The sequence below is a fragment of the Aquila chrysaetos genome, chromosome 20, assembly GCF_900496995.4.
Source record: "Aquila chrysaetos chrysaetos chromosome 20, bAquChr1.4, whole genome shotgun sequence".
NCBI classification, from domain to species: domain Eukaryota; kingdom Metazoa; phylum Chordata; class Aves; order Accipitriformes; family Accipitridae; genus Aquila; species Aquila chrysaetos.
Genome location: NC_044023.1, coordinates 24,637,726 through 24,659,787, shown reverse-complemented (window position 1 = coordinate 24,659,787; position 22,062 = coordinate 24,637,726). Strand labels below are relative to the sequence as shown.

Sequence of the window (22,062 nt, the reverse complement as noted above, 5' to 3'; positions counted from 1 at the left end):
GGTGCACACAACTTCAAGTATATTTTTATTTTTTTATACCACTCAAACAATGGATGTTCTTTCACGCGGCACTATATTTTTCACATCAACCACTCTGTCAGAAAAGGAGAAATGAAAGCTTACTACAGCTCCGTGGCTACCAGAAGTGTGTCACGGTGGCCTTGTTCTCTCATTTGCTGTTGCATCTCTTAAGGCTTTTTTTCCCCTATGCAAAGCAGTATTTGAGCGCAGCGGCCACTCTAGAGTGAGGTTGCAAACCACAGAAGGGGTAGTGGGGGCTGCACCTCTGGCTGCTGACTTTCACCTCTCTCACTTCTGTGATGTTAAAACACTGAACACCAGGTTTCCTGCCAGTGTCCGCTGCTGTTCAGTGACCAGAGTTCAGCGCACATAGGTGCCTTTGTGGCTGGTTACTCAACACAAACACCGCACTGCTCGAAGGGGGAAAGATAAGCCAGAGTTAAATGCAAAGAAAAGCTTAGTGTAAGGTTTGTTATCGTAATGCAATCAAGTAATCATCTCTTTTGGAAGACGGCTGGTTGAGGTATTTTGCAGTCAAAACCGTAAAAATGGAAGCCAAGCAGGATAGCTGTATCGCCCAAAGACCACAGAAACACTGAACTAGTGGGGCTGTTCTGTGAAGTAAAGCGAGCCCCAGGCGGAAAGCCTGGGGAGCCTGGGTAACAAAATACCCCCTGCAGCTCCTGCTGCTCGGCCAGCACGAGTCTCCGCTTCTTCACACGGGGCCTGCAGTTGTAATGCTCGTCAGTAATTGAAGAGGTGACTTTTCATTTTTAGCCATGTTATTTAGTGAAACAATATAAATATGTTCTTCAGGCAATTTGGGGTAGAAAGTGCATGTGCAGTGGTTAAAAAAAACCCAAAACTTTTCAACTATTTGTCCTGCAGTAAGGAAATATTTCGGAAAGTACTTTCCATTTTTCATGGAACCATGCTCAATTTCAATTGCTTTGTATGCCCCTTAAAAAGCTGCTGAAAAATTAGAATACTTGTCTTCCAATCCCCCCCCCCCCCCCGCCAAGGACACATCTCCCTTATCTCACTTATCTAGTTACACCTCAGAGAGGTGTCTGCTGCTTGCAAGCGCAGCTGGAACCAGCCATTTTCTCCTGTCGGTGCCCAGTGACTTGCAAGGAGCTGCTGCACTAGAGACCAGCTCGATGATGTTCTCCCTTGGCCCGTCTGCAGTGTCTCCGTTCGGTTAATGCATTGCGAGGGCAGGAAGGTGGCGGAGTAAACAGGCAGATTTTACTTAGCTCATGTCCATTGCCTCTGAGGTGGGTAGGGAAGCAGAATCTTTCTGAATGCTCTCAAAAAGTGACGCCATTTCAGGATTGGATCTGATCTGAGATGAAAACTCAGCCATCACTGGACTTTTCTCTACTTCAGGGATTGTCAGGAGAGCAGCTACTGCTCTCATGGCAGATCGCTTCAGTTCATCCTGCTTCTCAAACTCCTGCTTCACAGAACCGGCTTTTACCTACAAATCCAGAGCACCATTTTTAGTTGGCATTCAGGAAAGACAGTGCAGGCACAAAGAATCAGACACGCCAGCAGAGGTGGAGATGGGCAGATGATTTTCTAGCCAGTGGAGTGTGGGGAGCGGGCAGCTCAGCAGCAGCAACAGGGGCAGCTAACAGCAGAGGTGGCTTTGTGGCAGAACCCACCCTGAGTGGGTCACACACTCTGTCTGATCTTACCTTTGTGGAGCAAGTTGCTCGGAGTGGCTCAATCAGTCGCTCGAGCCGCTGCAGCACAGCGTTGGGACAGAGTGTGGACAGCCGAGCCAACATTATGAAAGTCAGCATCTAGACAAAGGAGGAAAGATAAAACAGGCATTGCTTCGCTGCACCCTCTGACCCCCCAGGCTTGGAGCGTGGATCCTCTCTGCCAAAGCCCGTCTGGTCGTTCTCCCTGGGGTGTCGTGCTGTACCCACACAGTGGTGACTTTCTTTGCGCTTACGCAAGGGGTTTTGGGAAGAGCTTTGGTCGTATTGGAAATGCACCCGCTGGCGGCCAACCTGTCCCAGGTGCGTGTGGTGTGCTGTAAAGGGCTGACAGCCTTTGAGAGAAACGGCAACATTCAGCCCAGAGGTTGTGCCATTGCTGCACCCACGACTCAGTGGAGGTAAATCAAGTAATAGTATGAAAGGATGTAGCGCTTCCTATTAAGCTATGAGGCCATCAACAATGACAGTGCTGATTTTTTTTAATACAGTGTCACTGGCCCCACTGAGGAAGTGACAATCTAAGTTTAAAGGCAAAAGGAACTTATTTTAGACTTCGGTAAATTTCCTGTAAACCTGGCTACACCTGGGTTGCATTTTCAAGGCTGCCACAGTCAAATTAGAGCTAGACAATGTCAGGTGAAAGTCTGCAGCAGCCGCAGAGAACAGGAAACGGCATGGCAGGGGCACTTGGTGCTGTGGTGACACACCAGCTCAGTTCAAGCCCAAACCCCCAGAGAACGAGTAACATCAGTGATGTCACCACCCTCCAGCAGTTAAGGCACAGCTTCTACCCGAATGTCATAGTGATCCTTCAGTCCATCCTCCACATGGTTCAGGTACTCATAGATATCCAGTCGGTCGAGGCAGCTTTCCAGGAGCGTATACATGCATTCAAAAGCAGCTTTCCTCACGTCAAGGCCATCATCCACTGTGTGCTTGAATGGCCCCATTTCTACCTTAAACAAGAAAAAAAAAAATACAGGCGTCACCTAACAGACAGGGTGACAGCTTCATCTCAGCTTCACAGGCACCGAGCCACTGCCATACTGCACCCAAGCCAAACTAATGACATACCTCCCGGATGAGTTCCTTTCTGACCTTCGTTTCATTATACAGGCTGGGGAGAACTGCGTTTAGTAAATCTCGGATTAAAGAAGGTTTGTTGTGAGCAGCAGAATTAAACATGGCTAAAGCCACACGTCGAACATTCAGGTCTGGATCCTGAAGAGTTTTTAAGAAGTCACCTGTGGGATAAGAACACACAGTCAGTCCTGCTGCAGTGTTTTAGAAGTATTTTAAAAGTATTATCACAGTGTATTTCAAGAAGCCTGGTTACGAAAGCACCTATGGTAAAATAACTCTAGGGGCAGAAACATGACTTTCCTGCATTTGGGCATAAAACCAAACCAGATGATTCTAGCTACCTCATCCTAAAGTCAAATCAGAAGCTTTGGTATTCAAGGAAGTTGGGTTTTCTTTTTTTCTTACTTGGATCTCATCTGCTCAGACTTCTCTGAAACAGAAGGCTCAGTTTTATACAACAGACATGAGATGTAGGGTCCCCAGACGTAAGACCCTTTTAATGTAGGTTATATTTTCCAAGATCCTTGTCATGAGATGCCTGAATCGTAAGTTTAAACACAGAAGGAACTTATGCTCCCTGAAAAACTCTGTCACCAATAGAAAATGGCCAAGAGTAAGGCATCAGAGAATTTAACAAGGACTCAGGTGACAGTGTTGCTCTTTAATCCCAAAAGTAGAGACAGATAAAAACTGGATTAGATGAGGTTCGCATAGGTGTGAAAAATCCCCAGGCTGCTAACGACACCTAACATCTCATGTTCCCAGCTCACATTGCTGTTTGTGCTAGCCTACCTATGCAGCCTTTCAGGAGAGCATCAATAGGCTGAGGCTGGTCTGCAATTGTGAATTTGATTGCAGTTACCACTGTGCTCCGGGCATGTGGAGAGCCTGCGATGAAGATGGAAAGAAAAAACAGTGAAAGGTCAAGAGATAATATCACTGCTGTAACTTTGTAGTACCCATTCTGCTCTTGGTCACGTTACAAGCACATTGAAGAGGTAAGAGAACAGATTTGTCTTAACAACCTCCTTGTTAAATCCCGCTCCCGCACAATCTCCATGTGCAGTCTCTGTTCCTAACACCCTCCTGCCCCCTGTGCCAACCAGTGCTCTTCTGATCCCCCCCTTGCAGAGATCCCTTGTGTTTCCTTCTTGTCTCTGCAGGCTGGCTTCGCTCCCTGTTGTTCCAACCAGCAGTTTACAAGAGGACTTTCCAGCAAAAGAAGGCATTTCCCCACTCTCACCATTGCCCTTCCCGTTACCTGATGACAGCTGTTTTTTCAGCCGAGGCAGCAGCTCAGAAGGATTCACCAAAGTCAGCTTCCCCAAGCATTCAGCCACCACATTACGTGTCCCTTCCTCTGTGCACTCACAGTGCTTGAAAAGCAGAGCCCAAATATCCTCCACGTAAGGTTTGAGGCCGTCAGCTGGGGAGGAGCTGATGACTTCTTTCAGAGAGTGCAGCAGGAGGTACTGTCTCTTTGGCTGGCTTCCGATCTCTTTCAGCATGAAGGGAAGATACTCCTTAAGATTCCCAACACTGATGTTCCCCAACGCATAGGAAGCAGCGGATTTCACCTCTTCACTGGGGGAAGTGAATGCTTCCAGGATGACGGTTTTGAGCTCTCTCTGAGCACTGAGGTTTGTGGTGCGACCCATCTCTGCCAGTGAAAGGAAAGCTAGCACTTTAACAGCAGAGCTGGACTTGGGGTTTTTTACATCCTGGATAAACTGGTTCACCATCGCAGGGGCTTCCTTTGGGCAGGCTGAGGAAAGGGCTGCCACGCACTTTGCGACAGAGTAATATGCCTGTTTGTGTAATGTCACTGATGCCCCAGCTGAACCTGAGGAGTAAATAGGCGCAGTCAGCTGCTTCATCAGCTCTGAGTAACCCATGGTGGCTGTCTTTGTCAGAACCAGAGCCTGGAAGAAGTCTATGATGGCGTTCAGTGCCCCTCCTTGAAGCAAAGGCGAGTGGACAAGCTGAAAGATTTCAGCAAGAACTGAACCGCTGATCTTAGAAATGCAGGATGGATAAACCTTAGCCAAAGTAGTAAGGAACATGGTAGCCACCTGGGAAACATGCATGTCATTCTCAGTAATTAAAACGGGGACCTCTGTTAGGACAGACTCTATCATGGCAGGCTTCAGGCTGTCACTGTAGTTCTTCACCAGGATGTCCAGAGCAGTCAGAGTGCTCAGTTTCAAGGCACGTTGATTCTTTCTCAAGAAGGAAGCTAGAATGGGGAAACCTTCCCCTAAAATGGGTCTCAAATCTATTTTAAGTGGAGAACTAGCAATTAAGGTTAATGCTTTGACTGTTGTCAATCTGGTGATTTCATTTTTGAGTCTCTCCAGAAATATCTTCAAGGTCAGCTGGAGATCAGTGCTTAAATGGTCTCCCAGATTGTAAATAATTTGTCCCATGCAGGAGATAGCACGCTCTTTCACCTCCTGGTCGATGTCAGCTGCCTTCAGTCGCTTCAGAGTACCAGCGAAAAGGTCCTTCACATAGGGCTTGGCATCAAAAGTGCAAGATCTGTCCAAAGGCCTGATAACTTTCACAAGTTGCTGAGTAACCAGCAGAGCTTCTGAAGTGATCTTATAAAAGGGGTCTCCAATACAGGTCACAACAGGAGGTAACAGGCTTTTGATATGAGGATGAAATACCTCCGGCTGGTGGTTGCAAAGAAGAACATGAAGGAAAGACAGCGTATCAATCCTCATGTTGGAGGAGCTGGATTTATCAGCCAAGGAGAAAACAATACCTGTGCAAAGAGACAAGAATGACTGCTGTCTTATTGCATCAAGTGGTTTTTATCACACCCCCCTCCCCCTCAAAGAAGGACACAATTGGAATTGGTTTTCTTTCTTTCCTGTCCCCACCCAAAAGATACATGCCATTAGAGAGAGAGAGCTGCTCTCCTTGCTGTCTTTCTGCTTCCCAGTAAGCAGCAATTCAGACAGAACTGGTCTTTGTAGCCGTCCTGGATGGCTGGCTACAAAAACTTCTTAAAAACTTAATATGAAAAGTCATCCCGTGCTAAGATGAGAAGGGATGGTTAGTCAAGTGTGAACAAGTGTGACAAAATGGCATGAAATTAAGACTGGGAAAGCCTAGTCTCAACAACAGGCACTCCAGGCAGCAGGAATGGCCCTTCATGAATTTTTCCTTCATCCCTCTGTCAGAAGTCTTAAAAACAAAACAAAACAAATCAAAACCAAACCAGGGGCTCTATGTTTATCTAGTTTTACAGCTTCTGTTAGTATTGTTTGGAACATAACTGTGGACCATTAAGGATGGACTGCCTTTGCAGAAAGGAGGTACTTCCAAGTCCAATTTCTGTGGCACATATTTATGTTTCCCAGAAGACTTAATGAGAAATATTTACAACAATTGCTACCCATGAAGTCATGCCTGACTCTTGGTTTGAATGCTTTTTTCCAATCTATTAATTTGTAAGAGCCCCAGGGAAAATCACAGGAGACTTTTTTTATATTTACTATACAATCATGCCAAAATCAAAGACAGGACGTTAGCTTTATGAGCCTTTCAGCAGTGGGATGCTTCATGAGCCTGTAGGCAGAAAGGCTCAGAGAAAAATATGGCAGTGCAAATTAGCTAATCAGTCAGTACAAATAATTTTTTAAAATGCCACTGCATTTTGTAAAAGAAAGCGTCACTCCTGTTACTGATCTCACCAGGCTAACAGCATAATTCCAGCTAGTTTCAAAGGAGGCTGGAATATGCCATCCTAAAAGCACCTCTTCAGGGGACTGGGGAAATGAACTTGATGTTCTTATCCTGGCTTTCGGTGGTAGACAGAAGCCAGAATTGATCTGGGAGCACATCAGCACAGAGCAGAACTTGATGTGTATGTCCTGATGCTGAGCACAGCAATATACAGGAATAAAACTGGAACACGCAGGCAAGGAGCATATGTGTTAGGAATGGATTGAGCCAACCCTGCTCCTTCACCCGCAGACCACGGAGAAGTTTACCAGGGACAAGTGCAGGGATATGATCTGCCAGGCAACCAGGAAGAACATTGGCCAGTTCTGTCAGGAGGCTGAAACATCCCTGTCTTGATTTGATGCTCTTTTCTTTGAGCTGTTTGTGCAAGGCCTTGACAATCTTGGGGACCTGCAGTTCGGAAAAGACGACCAGAAAGAAACACATCAGTCATCCCAGATCCCAGGGCACAGAGCTATGCTACCAAAGTAGCCTGCTCAGCTGAGCCAGAGGCACTAACAGCACAGCAAGAGAACTAACAGGGGACAGCAAGAAACAGTGCACCTGTTCACCGGAGGAGAACAGACTTGGGATAGATTACAAGACGGTGCACGTGAAGAAAAGTTACATGAACAGAAGAGTGGGAGGGGACGTTATTCTTCCTTTCCATATTCTGCAAACAGACTCCTAAGCAGCCCTTCCTGAAGTTGGCGTTATCCGCTAACACAGAAGCTTAAAGAAACACAACAAAATGATGAGACCGGGACACAATGCTAAAGGAGCTTAGAGTTTTATGATTCCTTCCTGGTCTGCTGTTTAAGGATCTAGCCCCATCACTATACTTAAACTTGGACACCCTGCCAGTGTTTCAGTGAAATCAAAAAACAAATCACAGGGCTGAGGTGCAAGTTATTTAAATAAATATCTCATACATATAAGATGATTAATCAGTGATGTAATTACATTTTGGCATGGATTTTAAACCTCCTGCTTCAGGGACTCACCAGTCAGTAGTAGCATCAGCCAGAAAAAGCTGCTCTCACAGTCATGCTATTCTATAACAACATGGTTATTTCCAACGTTTCTTTTGACTTCTTCTGAAATGGCAAGTGTGGACCACCGCGTTAGCAAGGATCCTGGGCTAGGCAGAGTCCTGATCAGCTTGTGTGGCTAAATTATTCTGACTGTAATTACTCCAGCATATTTCTGAATTAAAGCAGTGCGTCAGAAAAATTGCTTCCACTATTGTTTGTTTGATCAGCAGTAATGTCCAGACCATGTGCAGAACCACAGCAAGCTACCCTGGAAGCCACTGGCTGTTCTCCTGTAACGAACCGAGCTGCATGCTCTCTTATGCCTACTGACCAGATCCAAACCTTACTGAGCTTCCAATGGCTTACACAATTTATTCGGTGAGTTTCCTGAGCAGCAGCTGGAGTAACTGTAAGGCAACAGACTGCCACTTCACCCAAAGGCTAACCTGTCTCATATGCAGTCTGCAAACACGTGTCAGAGGCTAGTGGAGGCGGGCAATGCAGGTTATACCTCAGTGCTCCTGCACTGGCTCAGCGCTCTCTCCCCAGTAATGGTGGGAGACAAACAGTAAACGGTCAGCCCTCAGGATTTGGTCCCCTCTGGTTGCGTGCCCAAGGGCTCCTTCAGCTAGCTATGTTCTCAGGCTTAACTACTAGGCATATTCATCGGTGGCATGGTACCTACTGCTCTTCATTGCTTTCTGATTTAATCCAGCCCAGCATCTTCTCACCCACCTGGTTCTGAAGCATTGTCAGGGGAACGTCATCTTTGCCAGAGGCATCTGAAGCATGCAGCCAGCTCTGGATGGGCAGTGTTTGTTTCAGCAAGGAGATATAAGCACTGAAGATGTCAGCTTTGACATTCTCCTCCCTCTCTTTGAATCTGCTTATCAAGACTGGGGAGAGGGTTTTGTAGAAGTCCTGCAGGAGATCATGCCTGCTGCTGACAATGGCCTCCAGGCACTTTGCTGCAGACCTGCGGACTTTCCAGCTGATGTCATCATCGTCGCTGTACTCATCATCGCTTTCTGGAAAGAAGACAAGGGAAAACAAGGTGCACCATTATGAGAAAACTGGAGCTAGAGGATCACTTGATCCTCAGAGCTTCCCTCTCCAGCTGACCAAACAGATGCCAATAACTCACACATATCTGGGAACATGAAATTGTCCAGAATAGCCTGTCCCTGCAGACATTATTACCAGCCAGGCTGCCCTGTGTCAGATTCTTCTGTTCCAAGTAAGAGCTGACAGAGAATAAACCTTGATGTTACTACCTTTACTGGCCACTTCAGCTCAGGCATCAAGGCTTTTGTTTTGAAGGGAGAATGAAGTTCCCAGATTTTAAAGCCAGAAATATGTAAATATTTGTCTTAGCAATTCCTGAATGGCACAAAACAGCGTAACAATTTACTATGTTATTGGCAGAACATTTAACATATTCTCCAGGAAGCCAGCCAGGATCTTACCCCAATTAGTATGAAAGTAAACAAAAATGCCTGTCTTCCAAGGAACTTGTTCTAACTTTTGCTCTTAGCTGCCATACTATACACAGCTATAAATAGAGACATTATGAAATGTTGTCTGTAGCTAACATTAAAGTACCCCTCCTATCTGACCAAGGCTCCACATCCACCTCAAAGTAAACATGATTCAGAAAATAAATGAAAGGCCTCTTTTGAAGACAGTATCAGATTGCTTTCACCGATGACTAAGATGTTTTTAGTGGTGGACCAAGATGTTTTTAATGGTGGCACTTTTAAGTGTTCAGGACTATAGCTTTGCTCTCTTTTGCTACAAGTAGCAAAAAATAACTAACTTATAGTAAAAATGTAATTGTGTGGCTACTAGGTTTGTAGGCTGAGTTAAGTTGCCCTGAAACTGTTACATTAAAATTTCAGGCCTTCATTTAAAATAGCAGTTAAGCATTTACCTCTTCCTGCAAAAAAAAAAAAAGCAACCAGCCTTGCAAAGGGGGGCTCAAGTGCAGAAGTACAGGCTCTGCAGCCTCTGGGTGACTGCAAAGATGAGCTTTGGCTGGCTGTTGTGCTCAGGAACAGTATGTATGTGTGGAAAACAGCCTTGTAGACAGAGAGATAAGAGGAAGCAACACAGAAACCGAGAAAAAGCTGCAGCCTGACAAAGCAGCATGGTTCTGATGCACCCGGGCAGGGGTGCTGGCTGCCACAGCCTGGAACTGCTGCTTGCTTGCCTGACCTCCCCTGCAACCAGGGCAAACAGGAGTTTGTCCAGTCTTGTAAATAAGTGAGAGCACATCAGAGATTTCTGATTCCTTTTCTAACCAGAGTAAGCTACAAATGCTGGCTAGCTACCTGGTTAAAAAAGGTAACACTGCGTAACACCCCAGTAGATGCAGTAAGAGGGTAACAAACTGCAATTTCTAGATCTGCCTGTAACATCTTTCTTTTCAAGAAATCCCATTTTGTCAGGACCCCATAAGGAGCCATCTCTCTCACACAAGCCTAAGCCTACTAGAGCTAAACTATGAGGACAGACAGGAATCCGTGTTACAGCTGCATTCAAACGCTTGTTGCCACCACCTGAAGTTTGGACAGGGCAGAAAGCAGGCAAGAACAACAGCGTTCACACCTCCCCTTGAACGACCCATGCGTATCAAGTCAACTGCTTGCAGCAGGGGTCCGAGGTCTGCCTGGCAGGCTGCAAGCAGCACAGGCACCTTTGGGAGCACAAGGGAGCGTTTCCAACAGTCAGGATGGCAGAGCAGCTGGTCCTCAGGATCTCCAGGCATTATGCCTGGGTGCTTGCTGGATGTGCTCTAAGAAACTCCTGCAGTCAGGGGGCACAGGAAAAACAGTGCTTCCTTGGTCTAGCTCCCCACTAAGCTAGTTCAGAGTTCAAGTTTCAGTGTTTTCTCTGCCACCTAAGGCAGGCAGAGATCTGAGGACCTTTTCAGAAAAAAATAAAACTAACAAACTCAGAATTACTGCTGGAACTTCGCACATACAGCTATGTTATTACCATTGGTAATTTAAAATAACCCATTTAGAAGAACTGAAAAGATCGAAGCAGATCTGGAAAGTAACATCACAGAGGGTGAGAAAGCAGGAAGGGGAGAAATGTTAACCCAGTGTTCTGCTGAGCACAGTCATCCTCACAAGTAGGCACCTTGCTCTTCATCCTCCCCATTTTCAGTTTCCATCATCTCTTCCTCTTCCTCCTCCTCATTATCATAGTTGTAGTTTGGGTCAAAGGTGATGTACTTCAAACATAACCCCATCACATTAGGGATGTGAGGGTCAATTTCCTTTGGGCACCTATCACGACAAATAAAAATCCTAATAGTTAATAAATTAAAGACTAAGCTATTTTAAATATCCAAATAATATAATTAATCTCAAAAGAATCCCAAAATGCTTCACAGACTATATGAACGTTTTGTTAACATCAGTTAAACCAGAGCTGCTCCTTCCTGCTGTGCACGAAGCAAGACCACATTCCCCTGGGGAGGATGCAATGATTTCTATAGGGGAAAAAAATAAATAAATTGCCTTCACCACCTAGTTGAATCCTCCCTTCATGGGAGAAAACCTCAGCAGCTCTGTTGGGCTCCTTTTCCAAGACAAGCAGTAAATGTCTGATTAAACAACAGGAGAGCTGCAGCTCAGCAGCTCTTCTGCCTGAGCCCCCTTCCTGCCTCCCACTCCCTCCACGCACCCGGAGCGAGGCAGTTCCCTCTTGCTGAGGAATCCTCCAAGGACAAGGAAAACTCCCACTCCTGCAAAACCAATACAGAAACACACTCTCACATGTTGAGGTAAAATAGCTCATAACTCAAGCCCAACTCTGCATGTGAAGAAGAGATTTCGTGTGAACCGTCCTTCCCAACAGGAATGCACGTAGGAAGGTACTCAACCCTTGACACCGAACATATAGATATTTACACCAGAAGGATACTGATGCACAGGATGGTGCACAGTTGTTTCTCAAGGGCACACACCTTCTCACAAAAGACTCGAAGGCCTGAAAGCAGTACTCTCTCAGCTCGTCATCTTCCACGTTACAGTACTGAACAATCAGAGGAATTATCTTCTCCAGATGTTCTCCTGGGAAAGATAAAGCAAGCAGCAGTGAAAAATCATCCCAGCCTTCACTCATCCAAGCAGCTAACAACTCAGCCACCTGCCACTTCCTTCGTGTGCCTGGCAAAGCATTCCTCCCCTGGACCACATGGGCAAGGAGCCAGCAGCCCACCAAAGACCAGCCTTGCAGAGATTTTCAGCAGACAACCCCTGCTCCCTGTCTTCAGCCCCTTGTTGGCATTTCAGTCATGGAAAGAGCTGTGATCAGAGATCTTCTAGGACCTAATGTCAGCTCTGGCAGATGTTTTAGACAAGTAATACAATACGCTGCCCTCCATTTCTCCTCTCATTTAAAGTGGGGTGAATCCACTGACCTAATTCACAGAGGTGTTAATTCAGACGAGGGAAGTGCTGCAAGACCTTGAGATGATACCACTACAGAAGGGCAGCCAGAGAGTTACTCTGGTGTCCCCTCCCTTCCAAGTGGAGATCAGAGAGCCAGGTCAGGACCACAGAGGGAATAGCAAAGCACAAGCCACTAACACGTTAGGAACAGAGCGAGCACACTTCTTTTACCACTAAAAGGAGCTGCTCTAAAGTGTGTGCACGTTTCCCAGCGCCATTTCAAGCTACTCATCCTACCTATGCGGTGTCCAGCCTGCCTACTGATGCCAGCGACACACTGAATGTACGTCCTGGTAGTAGAAGTAGACTCATTCTTCTTCAGCTCAGCAAGCAGATGCTCTGTGAGCTCTGAGAAGATGTTTCCGCTGCAGGTCAAGACAAGATGACCCAAGGCAATGATGGCCCTTTTACGTACTGCCAGCCTGGGGCTTGTCAGCTGGGGTAGGAGGCAGTTCAGGATGGAGGAATGGAAAGAGTAGAGTGTTCCCCCTAGTCTGCAAACAGAACAAGGCAGAAACTGAAAGTCAAAGCCTCAGAGAAAAAGCCCTCTTGCCAGCAAAAAATGTAAAAATCTTTCAGCTATGAAGACTTCACACATGTTGTGGGGAGGGAGAGGAAAAGGGTGGGTTTGGCATTTTGGTCTGAACACTGACTTGTTCTGTAAAACAATGGGAGAATTTCTTTGTTTCTGTCATGGAGGAGTTTGATTTTGACTGTGTCCTTCTGGATGACCTGGAGGTTTGTCAATAATTTCCTGCATGCAGTTGACAAATGACACCGTCACTCTGACTTATGTTACAAAAGAAAGAGGCAGCCAGGAAAAAAAAGTATGTGGGATCAGCTCACAGGGCTAAAATAAACTTCCCTGCTTGGCTCTCTCCCTCCCTCCATTTGTTTGAAACTCAGCCTCTGTGGGATCCATCACCAATGTTACTGCTATTCCCAAGCACAGAAAGGCTCAGCATGTCATCTCTCATCCCTGCTGGGGAATCTGCTCTGCTGAGATATTCCCCAGTGGCAGCCAACCCAAATCCTTTATTTTTAAGTCCTCGTAGTAGGATTAGGGAAATACAGAAATCAAAAGCAAACACATACATGCAGCCCCCGCTGGACATAGCTGCCAGAAGGAAATCCTTTGGTACCTGCTCAGCATATCTGACAGGATGTCAAGGGCCTCCAGCTGCACAGATACATCCTCCTGCTTGCCAATGGCTCCTGTCAGCTGGGCTGTGATCTTTTTGCACACATTTGCTGTCATGGTGGAGCCTGCAAGAGAGAGTTTTCCCCCCTGTCAGCTAAAAAGAATTCTTTTTACTGCTAAGAACCACTCAATCCCTCCTACATTAAAAAAAGAAATCACCACTGGGAGACCTAACCAGAAGAGCAGTCAACTAGCTTTTGTCTGAGATGGTGGCTATACACTGCAAACAGTGAAGTATCTCCCCCTGCAGTATGATGCTTTAACTATTTGGAAGAAGCTTCTCTTCTCGGAGAGCGTCTTTTACCCTAAAATGCTCTGGCTGTCTCACAGGCAGCTCCCAAGCCCATGCAATGCAGGGAGTAGAGCTGTGTGGGAAGTTTCTGGCATGTTTTTTCCCGTTTTTCCCTTGAAAATGTTCAGTTTCAACAAATCGAGGTTTTCTCGATAGGAAGAACAGTCCTGACAGAAACTGTTTCTCAGCTCCATAATGAAATTTAAGGGTAGAACTAGATAAATCTGTCTCAAAATAATATATAACCCAGGTTCAAGAACATGTTGAGATTACAACTGCAGTCTAGAACCTCAATCTCCTACAGTCCAGAACAATGTCTAGATACCAGTTTAGTCTTCATGCTGGGCTGTGCCTGTCCAAACACTGATTTTTGTTGTGGGTTTTTTCCCAGTTGGTTCAGTGCAAAGCATAAGCAGCTTCAAATTCCACAAAACTTTAAAAGGAAGGGACAATTGCTTCTCATGCCATTCTGAACAGCCTCCATGATGCAACAGAAACAAAGCAGAAGTGGAACATCCTAGGAGCATCATTAACTACTGTACAACACTGAGAAAGGAGCCTGCTTCAGGCACATGCTGTTTCTTGGACTATTATTTCAAACCTTCCCTTTGCTCCAGACAGCACCACAGCAACAGCAACCACACGGAGTGGGGCTTAGGGTGAAGAAAGCACTGGGGGAGATGTTCAACCTCTCCATTTTGCAGCAAACCCACACTGCTTTCGCTGCCTTCTGCCCACACGGTGTCAATCCCAACCCTTAAGGAGATGACTTATCTGTTGCTACCCTAAAACAGTTTCAGTTCATGTGATGTATGCTAAATAAAGAATTCTGAAAGGATGGCTCACAAGAGCTTAAGATTTTGCAGAAATTGAGAGAGACGTTCAGCAAGTATTTGCATACTGATTCTAGCTCTCCTCCCAACCTAAAATCCAGCAGCCTGGCAGCACTGCCACTGCCGCCTGCCATGAAGGCACAACAGATACATGAGATGGCTGCAGAGGAAACTTAAATCTCTGGGAGCCTCAGGTATCTCCTGAATAGCTGCTGCATTTTGGGGTTACGTAGTTCCCAAAGCAGGAGAAGCAGCCAGGGTAGCTGTGGCAGTCAGAAGACATGGTCCAGCCAGGCTGCAAACAGGAGGTGGTGCAGTGCTTCCACTGCTGAGATCGCAGAGGGTAGTGGCATTGCTGACGTGGAGACCAACAGCACTGCCAGACTGCCCAAACAGCAGTATCTTGGCACACACTGAATGCTTTAAGATTGCCGTGAACAGCAGTGGATTTCTCCAAGAAGTCAGATGCAGTTTCAGACTTAAGTATCCTCAGGGTGACCAGCTCAAGTTTTCATTTCATCCCATCTTTAATCACATTGGTGTCTCAGGTTCTACTATGTCTCCTCCTTATTTCATTAGCTGTCCTCTAGCAAGTGAATAAGAAATCTATAACTTTTAGGGTCTGAACTACACATTTTCCTCTGTGTCCCAAAGGCTGTGATTCCCTATTGCCTCAGTCTGACAAAAAGGGACAGACATTATACCTGTAGAAGCTGGTGGCAGTTCAGAGATGACCGTTTTCAGTCCAATGCTGGAGATATCCCGCAGCTGTTCCTTGTCCGATAACATGTTTGTACACAGCGTATCCACAATGGTTTCCACTTGGTACTCCTTCACTTTGCCAACCAGAGGGCCCAGGCTGTGGAAGGAGAAGCCAGTCAGAATGAAGAGGAAGAGGGATGCCTTCCACCATCAAAAGGGATGCTCAGGCTCACTCCTCCTCAAATGCAGCTCAGCCTCAAGTGCAAATACTACCAAACATCAGTATCGAGTACCGATATCCTGCAGCACATGTTGTGTCCCCGGATTTATGTACCCTGCATTGTTGCCTCAGTTAACTCTATATCAGACTTCAGTGGATTTTAGATCAGATTTGTAGGAGGACATTTCACATCAACTACTGCAAACATGAGGCCAGTTAAGATCTTACTGGAAGGAGCAGCTCAGAAATTATGAGGTGATGAACTTCAATCAAAGCAACCATGTTACACAGAGTAATGGTAAAATCACAGTCAGGTTTTGCAAAAAAACCTAAACCAACCCAACCATCAAAAAATGACTTTCAGGAGGAAATGCCAAATGGATTTTCACAAGCAATTAGCTACCTATTGCCCTCTGCCCTCTGTGTGAAAACCTCTACTTGAGCCAAGGCTCAGAATTACAACAGAGGGAAGACTGCTCCCTTTCCCCTGCACTTTTTTTTAACTATTATTATTAGAAAAACTTTCTGTTAACAACCTGTGTTTCCTGCTGGTAAGTTTGTATTCAAATTTGTGCACAGAGTGTTTGTCAGCATTTGTTTGCAACTATTTATTTTTGTATCTTTACAAGGTCACTAGCTAAAATGTAAAGTATTAACTGTATTTCAGCAAGTCACATGTTATGGCTTTCCTTCCCTAACCGGCTGCACTTAACTCTTTGAATTAAGCTAATGAATTCAAAATGCATTTGTTTCCCGTGAATATTCTGTATCCCTTACTAAGAAATTGCTGTTTCACAGACAGCAAATCTGGTTGCTAGAATTTTCATGAGAAGCAAACACTGATGAGTGGAAACATCATACTGCACAGAAAATTCCATCTTCTTGTTTTAGTGAACATCCACAGAAAATTCTTTGAGCCCAATTTCAGTCCTAACAACACGCCATTCTTCTACAGGTTGAGTAGAGCTTGCCCACGGCTCCATGATCCACCAGTGGTGGAGATCCATGCCCAAGCCCCCGTGGCTATGCCACCTTTTTCTCTCCCACTGAATGGTCTGCCCAGGTGAAGAACTGGGGCCCTAGCTTGCAGATTAACACCACCAGGTAATTATTCATGCCCAAATCTAGAAATTACTTTGGAAGGATTTGGGCCTGAACAGAGACTCCTGACAGATGCTACAGGTACTTTTCTATTTCCCTGAGTCAATACCACCTTGCAGAGAAGCAGCTACTTGCTGTAGCAGCGATGTGGCTGTGCTCCAATTTCTGTGCCAGGTACAAAATGTTAGTCACTGCTTCCTTGTTCCCTTTCTTGTGTGGACTAGTCAAAACTGAATGATTTGAACTGAATAATATAGATCTTTTCCTTTTGGTTCAAAAAACAGTATGGGAATTGAACAGCACCTGTGATTCATGTGCAGCACAACTATTTTTCTAAACAGGGTTCTAGAGTTTTAAAAACATCATGCTGCTGTTCCAGAGCAAAAATATATTTAAATAACCAGTTCCTGAAGGTTTCACAGTTCTTTTTTCCCCTCTCTCAGCAGGCTGTCCACATAGCCAGGTGAAAACAGAAAATGGAGTGAAGGAAAGGACTAATCTGCCTCTTTGGAGTTTTGTTTTTTCTTTTTTATACATGTTATACAGAAAAGAGGGACTAGAGGTTTTGGCTCTGTATGCTGCATAATGCTAGGGCATAGCCACTGATCCCTGGGGACTATCGTCAGTGCTACATGTCCATACAGCTCAAAAGGAAGGCTACCAGTTGCCAATGGAGTACAAAAAGAGACGCATGTAGGGCTTTCAGCATACTCTTTTTTCACTGACATTTACACACAGGAAAGGTTCTGCTCCTGACAGTCAGTGGTAAAAGTCCCTGACTTCAGTGGAAGCTGAACAGGACTGTCAAAACATCGGCCTTAATGACTTACATTTCCTTAAGAGCTTGTATGAGAAGATATGGTGCTAGCACTCTAGAATGTTTATTGCTGAACACAGTTTATAGAATTGTTGTACAAAAATGCATTTTCTGTCTTCTTTTTCTCTCTTCCTTTCGGCACAGCTTCAGTAATGCAAACTGTATGGAACACCTATGCACAGGTAGTTGTCTCCCTGCTGGCACACCACAATTACCCTGACAGCACGCTTAACAAACACTATAAGCGCAGTGTTTCCCAGAGTACACAAAGCAAACTCACATGCAGCCTGTTCTATATAAGACTATTCCTAAATTCAACAATGGGGACAATAATAGCTGTTTAGAGTCTGAGTAGCTACTCTGAAATACAAGAATTAGAAAAGAAATACTAAATAATAAGACTTTGTGCAAGTGCAAGTAGTGTTCAATCTTACACCTCAACATGCAGAAAAGAACTGATGGTTATCCCTATTTTACAGGCAGGGACACTGAGGCACAGAGAAGCTAAGGAACTCATCTAAATTGAAATTAAAAAAAAAATAAATCACAGATCCAGAAACAGGGCAAGTTTTTATATAGATTTCAAACTTGTGAGTTTTTTGGGTGTGAAGTGTGATTTCAGCATTCCTCTGAAGAAATAAGATCATAGTTTTAGATGATAAAATCAACTGCAAGACCTCGCAGTAGTTTCCTAACTCACTCCTGAATCCTGATATGGGCTGCACAAATCCACACTTGGGCCTAATCCAACTGCCAGTGTCCTTCAAACCGTCACATTTCTCCTTCTTAGAGAACCTTGCCAACTGACTGGACGTGAACTGTTATAGGTAGCTCCTTCAGTATGAAAAGGAAATATTACTGGTTCCATTTTGAGGCCTTCTCATTATCACATTCTGGATGAATCAGAGACTGTAGTGAGTATGGACTTATTGCTAATGCAACCATAGATAAACAGCCAAAGAAGTTTGTACTCCGTTCAGTGCTCAAAAATTTTGGTTAAAAAACAGAATAAACAAACCCAAAGCAGGCAGAGACAGGAACAGGGCCAGAAAAAGTCAGGAAAATGGGAATCAAAAAGAAAGGGCCAAAGATCACAGGGAAAGTACAGGGATAGAAGCAATATATGGTTAAAAAGAAGGGAGTATGAATAAGATCCACAGTAGGAAAAAATAGAGGAACCCAAAGTTGTCTTTAAATGGCCCACCTTTCTGGAGCCCTGTGCGTGAACTGACCCATTCAATTTCATTTCTAGAATGAACACTCCCATTTAGACAGGCTGGGGGAAAGAGACAGGAAAGAACATGTCAGCAGTAGGATCACTTCATCAGATGATTCAGTAATAAAGGAACCTTCTGCCTTTTTCATTTGGATTTAAAAAAATAATGAAACTGAAAGGTAAAGCAACAGCACAGGCTACACTTGGGAGTCAAAGCTGGGAAAAAACCCAAGTACATTATAAACTTTAATGAAAATGCCCTCAACAAGCAGGATGAGGACCTGAAATTCAAATGCCATTTTTGAAGGGCTATACATGTTTATTACCATCTCTGTCAAAGACAGGACCACTGGGAAATTCAGCACTGGATTTCAAAGCCCAAGAAAGGAGAGGAACTTGATGACCAAAATTTTAAACTGGGCTTCTCTCTGAAGAAATAAAATCTTACGCATGCTACTTTTAATATAGTAAGACTCATAATATAAACGCTGAGCTACTTCAAAAATCACCTATTGTTTCTACAAAGATACCTGTATGCTCACCCTTTCTGAGTATCAACACAGAAAGAAACTGCTGTGCCTGGCATGAGAGTGAAAGCCCCTACAAAGGGAGGTTTGAGTAAGGTGCCAATGCAGCAGGGCCAGGCTCCACTCTAACGCACTCTCTGCGGTCTGTGGCAGCTTTATTACTGCCAGGGAATAAGGTAATTACGGCCGAGGCTCTTACCACTTGACAGCGAGGTTCTGTACTTCCCCATTTTTGTCCTCCAGCAATTTCAAAAGCATTTTCACAACTTTCTTCTCGCTGTCTTCATCTAGTTTTATTGAATCTTTCTGCAGTTCCATCATCAGGTCATTGGTGGCCATAAACCTGAAGGAACATACAGCAAAAGTGGATTGGCTGATATACAGACACAAATGCACTTCCTTCACATCACTCTGGACAACGAAACTTGACAATTAGTGCTTGTACGAAAACACACTTTCAAAGAGTGACTTACAACCCTGTAGACTCTCCTGAAAAATAAGGTACAAAGAATTATTACTATCTTACAAGTGGAAAACTCAGATAGAGGTAGCTGGTGAAAAGGCTTTAGCTAAGGAGTCTGTGAAAATGAGAAATAGACGTTTTCTCCTCTCCTTAAAATACGTAACAGGGATGGGGTAAACTAAAACTCTAAAATTGGCATCCAGCTTGCGTATTTGTTCCTCAGTTGCTAAATCAAGATGGTTAACTATGCTAGAAAAAATCATGGTGTTTTTTTTTTTTTCCCACCAATTGCCCAGCCTAGGAAAACCAGTCTAGGGTCTAAGAATGCACCTGGCTCTGTTTCCTCTGTCTTATTTAGCACTGACAGTATGATCCCACACATGGAAAAGTCCTAGCAAGCTAAAAAATGAAAAATAAAGTCATGACTCCAGACTAACTATACCTCAGAAGTTCCCTAGGCTATATTTAGATTGCTATGAGCAAAACCAAGCAAGTATTTACCATTCCAGCTTAGAAGGAAAAACAAACTCCAGCTGACTGTTAGTCAACATAATTTTCTAACAGGGACAATGTCAAAACGGATATTGAGAAGTTCTGGAAAGTATCTATTTTCCTGGGACCAGGAAACATAAAAGGTGCTAGTATAGAAGTCTGAGGTTCTGAGAAACATAAGTGTGGTTATCACATATTAGCTGCTTTCTAATGTTAGCCCCAGCACAGGGATGGATGTCTAAAAGGAACCACAGAGAAGCTCTTCCCTCTCATTTACCAAATGACACCTCCATTTTAAATTAGGCTCTGATGTCATTCATTCAGCATGTAAGAGCCCTCATGCACCAGGGCAACATTTGTGTCTTCAATCTGCAGGACCGTTCTTGAGTAGCAACCAGGTACGTCTGGAACGAGGGACTGCTGTAGTGTTAGACAGCCAGCCTGAAATCCAAAATGAGAAAAATAGAGGGACTTTGCCCTATAATGTTAACAACACGCAATCCATTTTTGATTCCGCAAGAGCTCTTAAGCTGCACTTGCAGTTCAATGTCTGCATAGAACAAGCATGACCAATTATGGCCACAGGCTGAGCAGAGTCTTCTGCAGCAACACATCCAGCTGTCAACTCGCTACCTTCTGCCATCCTGCCCACAGGACTTCAGAAACTGGCACACGGATCCATTTATGAGAGGGAAGCCTGTGAAACCTGCTCCTATAACTGGTCGTGCAACTGAAGACAGACAACAGGCTCATGTTTGACCGTGTGCTGGGAGGAAATGGCCCTGGAATACCTCTGTAACATGACACATGCCCTGTGTTGGGCACATCTTGTTTGGAGTATTAACCGAATATTCTTTGAACAAACTGTTTGTGCAACTACTCCATCACCTACTTCTTTAAAAAGTACCTATTTTAACATCAGAAAAACATCAGCAGCCTCTGCAAAAATCGGCCTACTTTTAGGATATTACTAACCCGTCTCTTCTAAAAGACCTCAAAATATCAAGTCTGGCACAAACGTTACCTTCCAGGTTGATATTGAGAGAACAATATGCTCATGGGTGAAATCCTCCACACTTGTTAGTTTTAACAATTTCTTACACAGCACCTTAAGCGTCAAGCCACTGGCCCCAACCCTAGAAAGATGTCATTTTTTTCTGCTGACATAAAGAGAATAAAAGAATCATAGTCCTGTTAGGGAGGCATATTTTCCCATTGCACAGAAATAGTTCTTAAAGCGACCTGAGCTCAGCCAATATCTGCAGCGTCCATCACCCAGGTGACACGGCTGCTCAGACTGGCGTCTCTCAGCCTTTTTAATGCACTGACCATCTAACCTTCTAGCGGAAAAACAAACTAAGAAGTGTTTCAGCATTTTTGCTATGATGTGCTTCATTTGCAAAACAAGTAAGAATTTAAAGTCTAGCTGTCAAGACTTTTATTCCCCCTTCCACTTTGCTCGTTCACTTCCGTTACGCAGCAATCTAGGCAAGGGAAGGGAACGTTGTTGGTTTCTCTACACTCCCCCCTCAGCCAGAAGAACACAGTTGGCTTGAAATATTGTAAATAAAACCGATTAATTCCTCCGATACAGACACACCCTGCACGCCTGCAGTTGGATTTTACCCGCCGGCAGGGTCGGGGGCACGGTGCCTGCTCCTGACGCAGAGGGTCCCCCCCAGCGGGAAGGGACCCCCCGCAGCGGGAAGGGACCCACAAAAGGACCCCCCCAAGAGCGAAGGGACCCCCCCCAGCGGGAAGCTCCCCGCCCGTGCAGCTCCCCGCAGGGCCCCAAGGCGCCGTCCCCGGGTGGTTGCCGCCCGCAGGGCCCTTCCCGTCCCGCCCCGCCCCGCGCCGCGCCGGGGGCGGCGGGCCCCGCACCTGAAGTCCTTGTCGGTGGAGGTCATCTTCTCCAGCAGGCTGGAGATGTGGTAGGAGACGCTGGCCATGGTGTCGGCGCCGGGGCTGCGCGGGAAGATGGCGGCGGGCGCAGGGGCCGGGGTCGCGCCGCCGCCGCCGCCCGCCCGTCCGCTCCCCTCAGCGCTGCCGACGGCCGGGCGCCCCCCCGAGGCGGCGGGCCGGGACCGAGGGCGGCGGCCTCGAGGGGCCGCCGCCGGCCGGGCGCGGGGCGGGGC

General features: G+C 45.5%; 1 protein-coding gene across 4 annotated transcripts; it reads right to left on the bottom strand.

The window, feature by feature from the left end:
* Positions 1-12: 12 nt before the first annotated feature.
* On the bottom strand, positions 13-22,004 carry LOC115333282 (cullin-associated NEDD8-dissociated protein 1-like). Of its 4 annotated transcripts, none has more exons than XM_029996020.2 (15): positions 21,809-22,002; positions 19,172-19,315; positions 15,094-15,248; positions 13,206-13,329; positions 12,301-12,557; positions 11,577-11,682; positions 10,745-10,893; positions 8,336-8,628; positions 6,836-6,977; positions 4,096-5,601; positions 3,627-3,722; positions 2,826-2,995; positions 2,543-2,707; positions 1,722-1,829; positions 13-1,501 (listed from the first exon to the last, which is right to left on the bottom strand). In XM_029996020.2, exons 1-15 carry the CDS (start codon positions 21,874-21,876, stop codon positions 1,274-1,276), a joined length of 3,711 nt encoding a protein of 1,236 aa, XP_029851880.1. In that variant the 5' UTR covers positions 21,877-22,002; the 3' UTR covers positions 13-1,273. The 4 variants fall into 4 exon arrangements, 3 of the variants coding, with proteins under 3 accessions (XP_029851880.1, XP_040974779.1, XP_029851881.1); XM_041118845.1 differs by lacking the exon at positions 21,809-22,002 and adding an exon at positions 20,952-21,027; XM_029996021.2 differs by lacking the exon at positions 21,809-22,002 and adding an exon at positions 18,434-18,505 and having other exon boundaries at positions 19,172-19,281.
* Between the last annotated feature and the right edge of the window lie 58 nt (positions 22,005-22,062).

Coding starts and splice junctions, on each gene's coding strand:
- LOC115333282 (XM_029996020.2), bottom strand. CDS start 21,876: ATGGCCAGCGTCTCCTACCACATCTCCAGCCTGCTGGAGAAGATGACC. Junction 19,316..21,808: donor TCCACCGACAAGGACTTCAG/GTGCGGGGCCCG, acceptor ATGTTCCTTCAG/GTTTATGGCCACCAATGACC. Junction 1,830..2,542: donor AGGATCACTATGACATTCGG/GTAGAAGCTGTG, acceptor TCCTTTGTCTAG/ATGCTGACTTTCATAATGTT.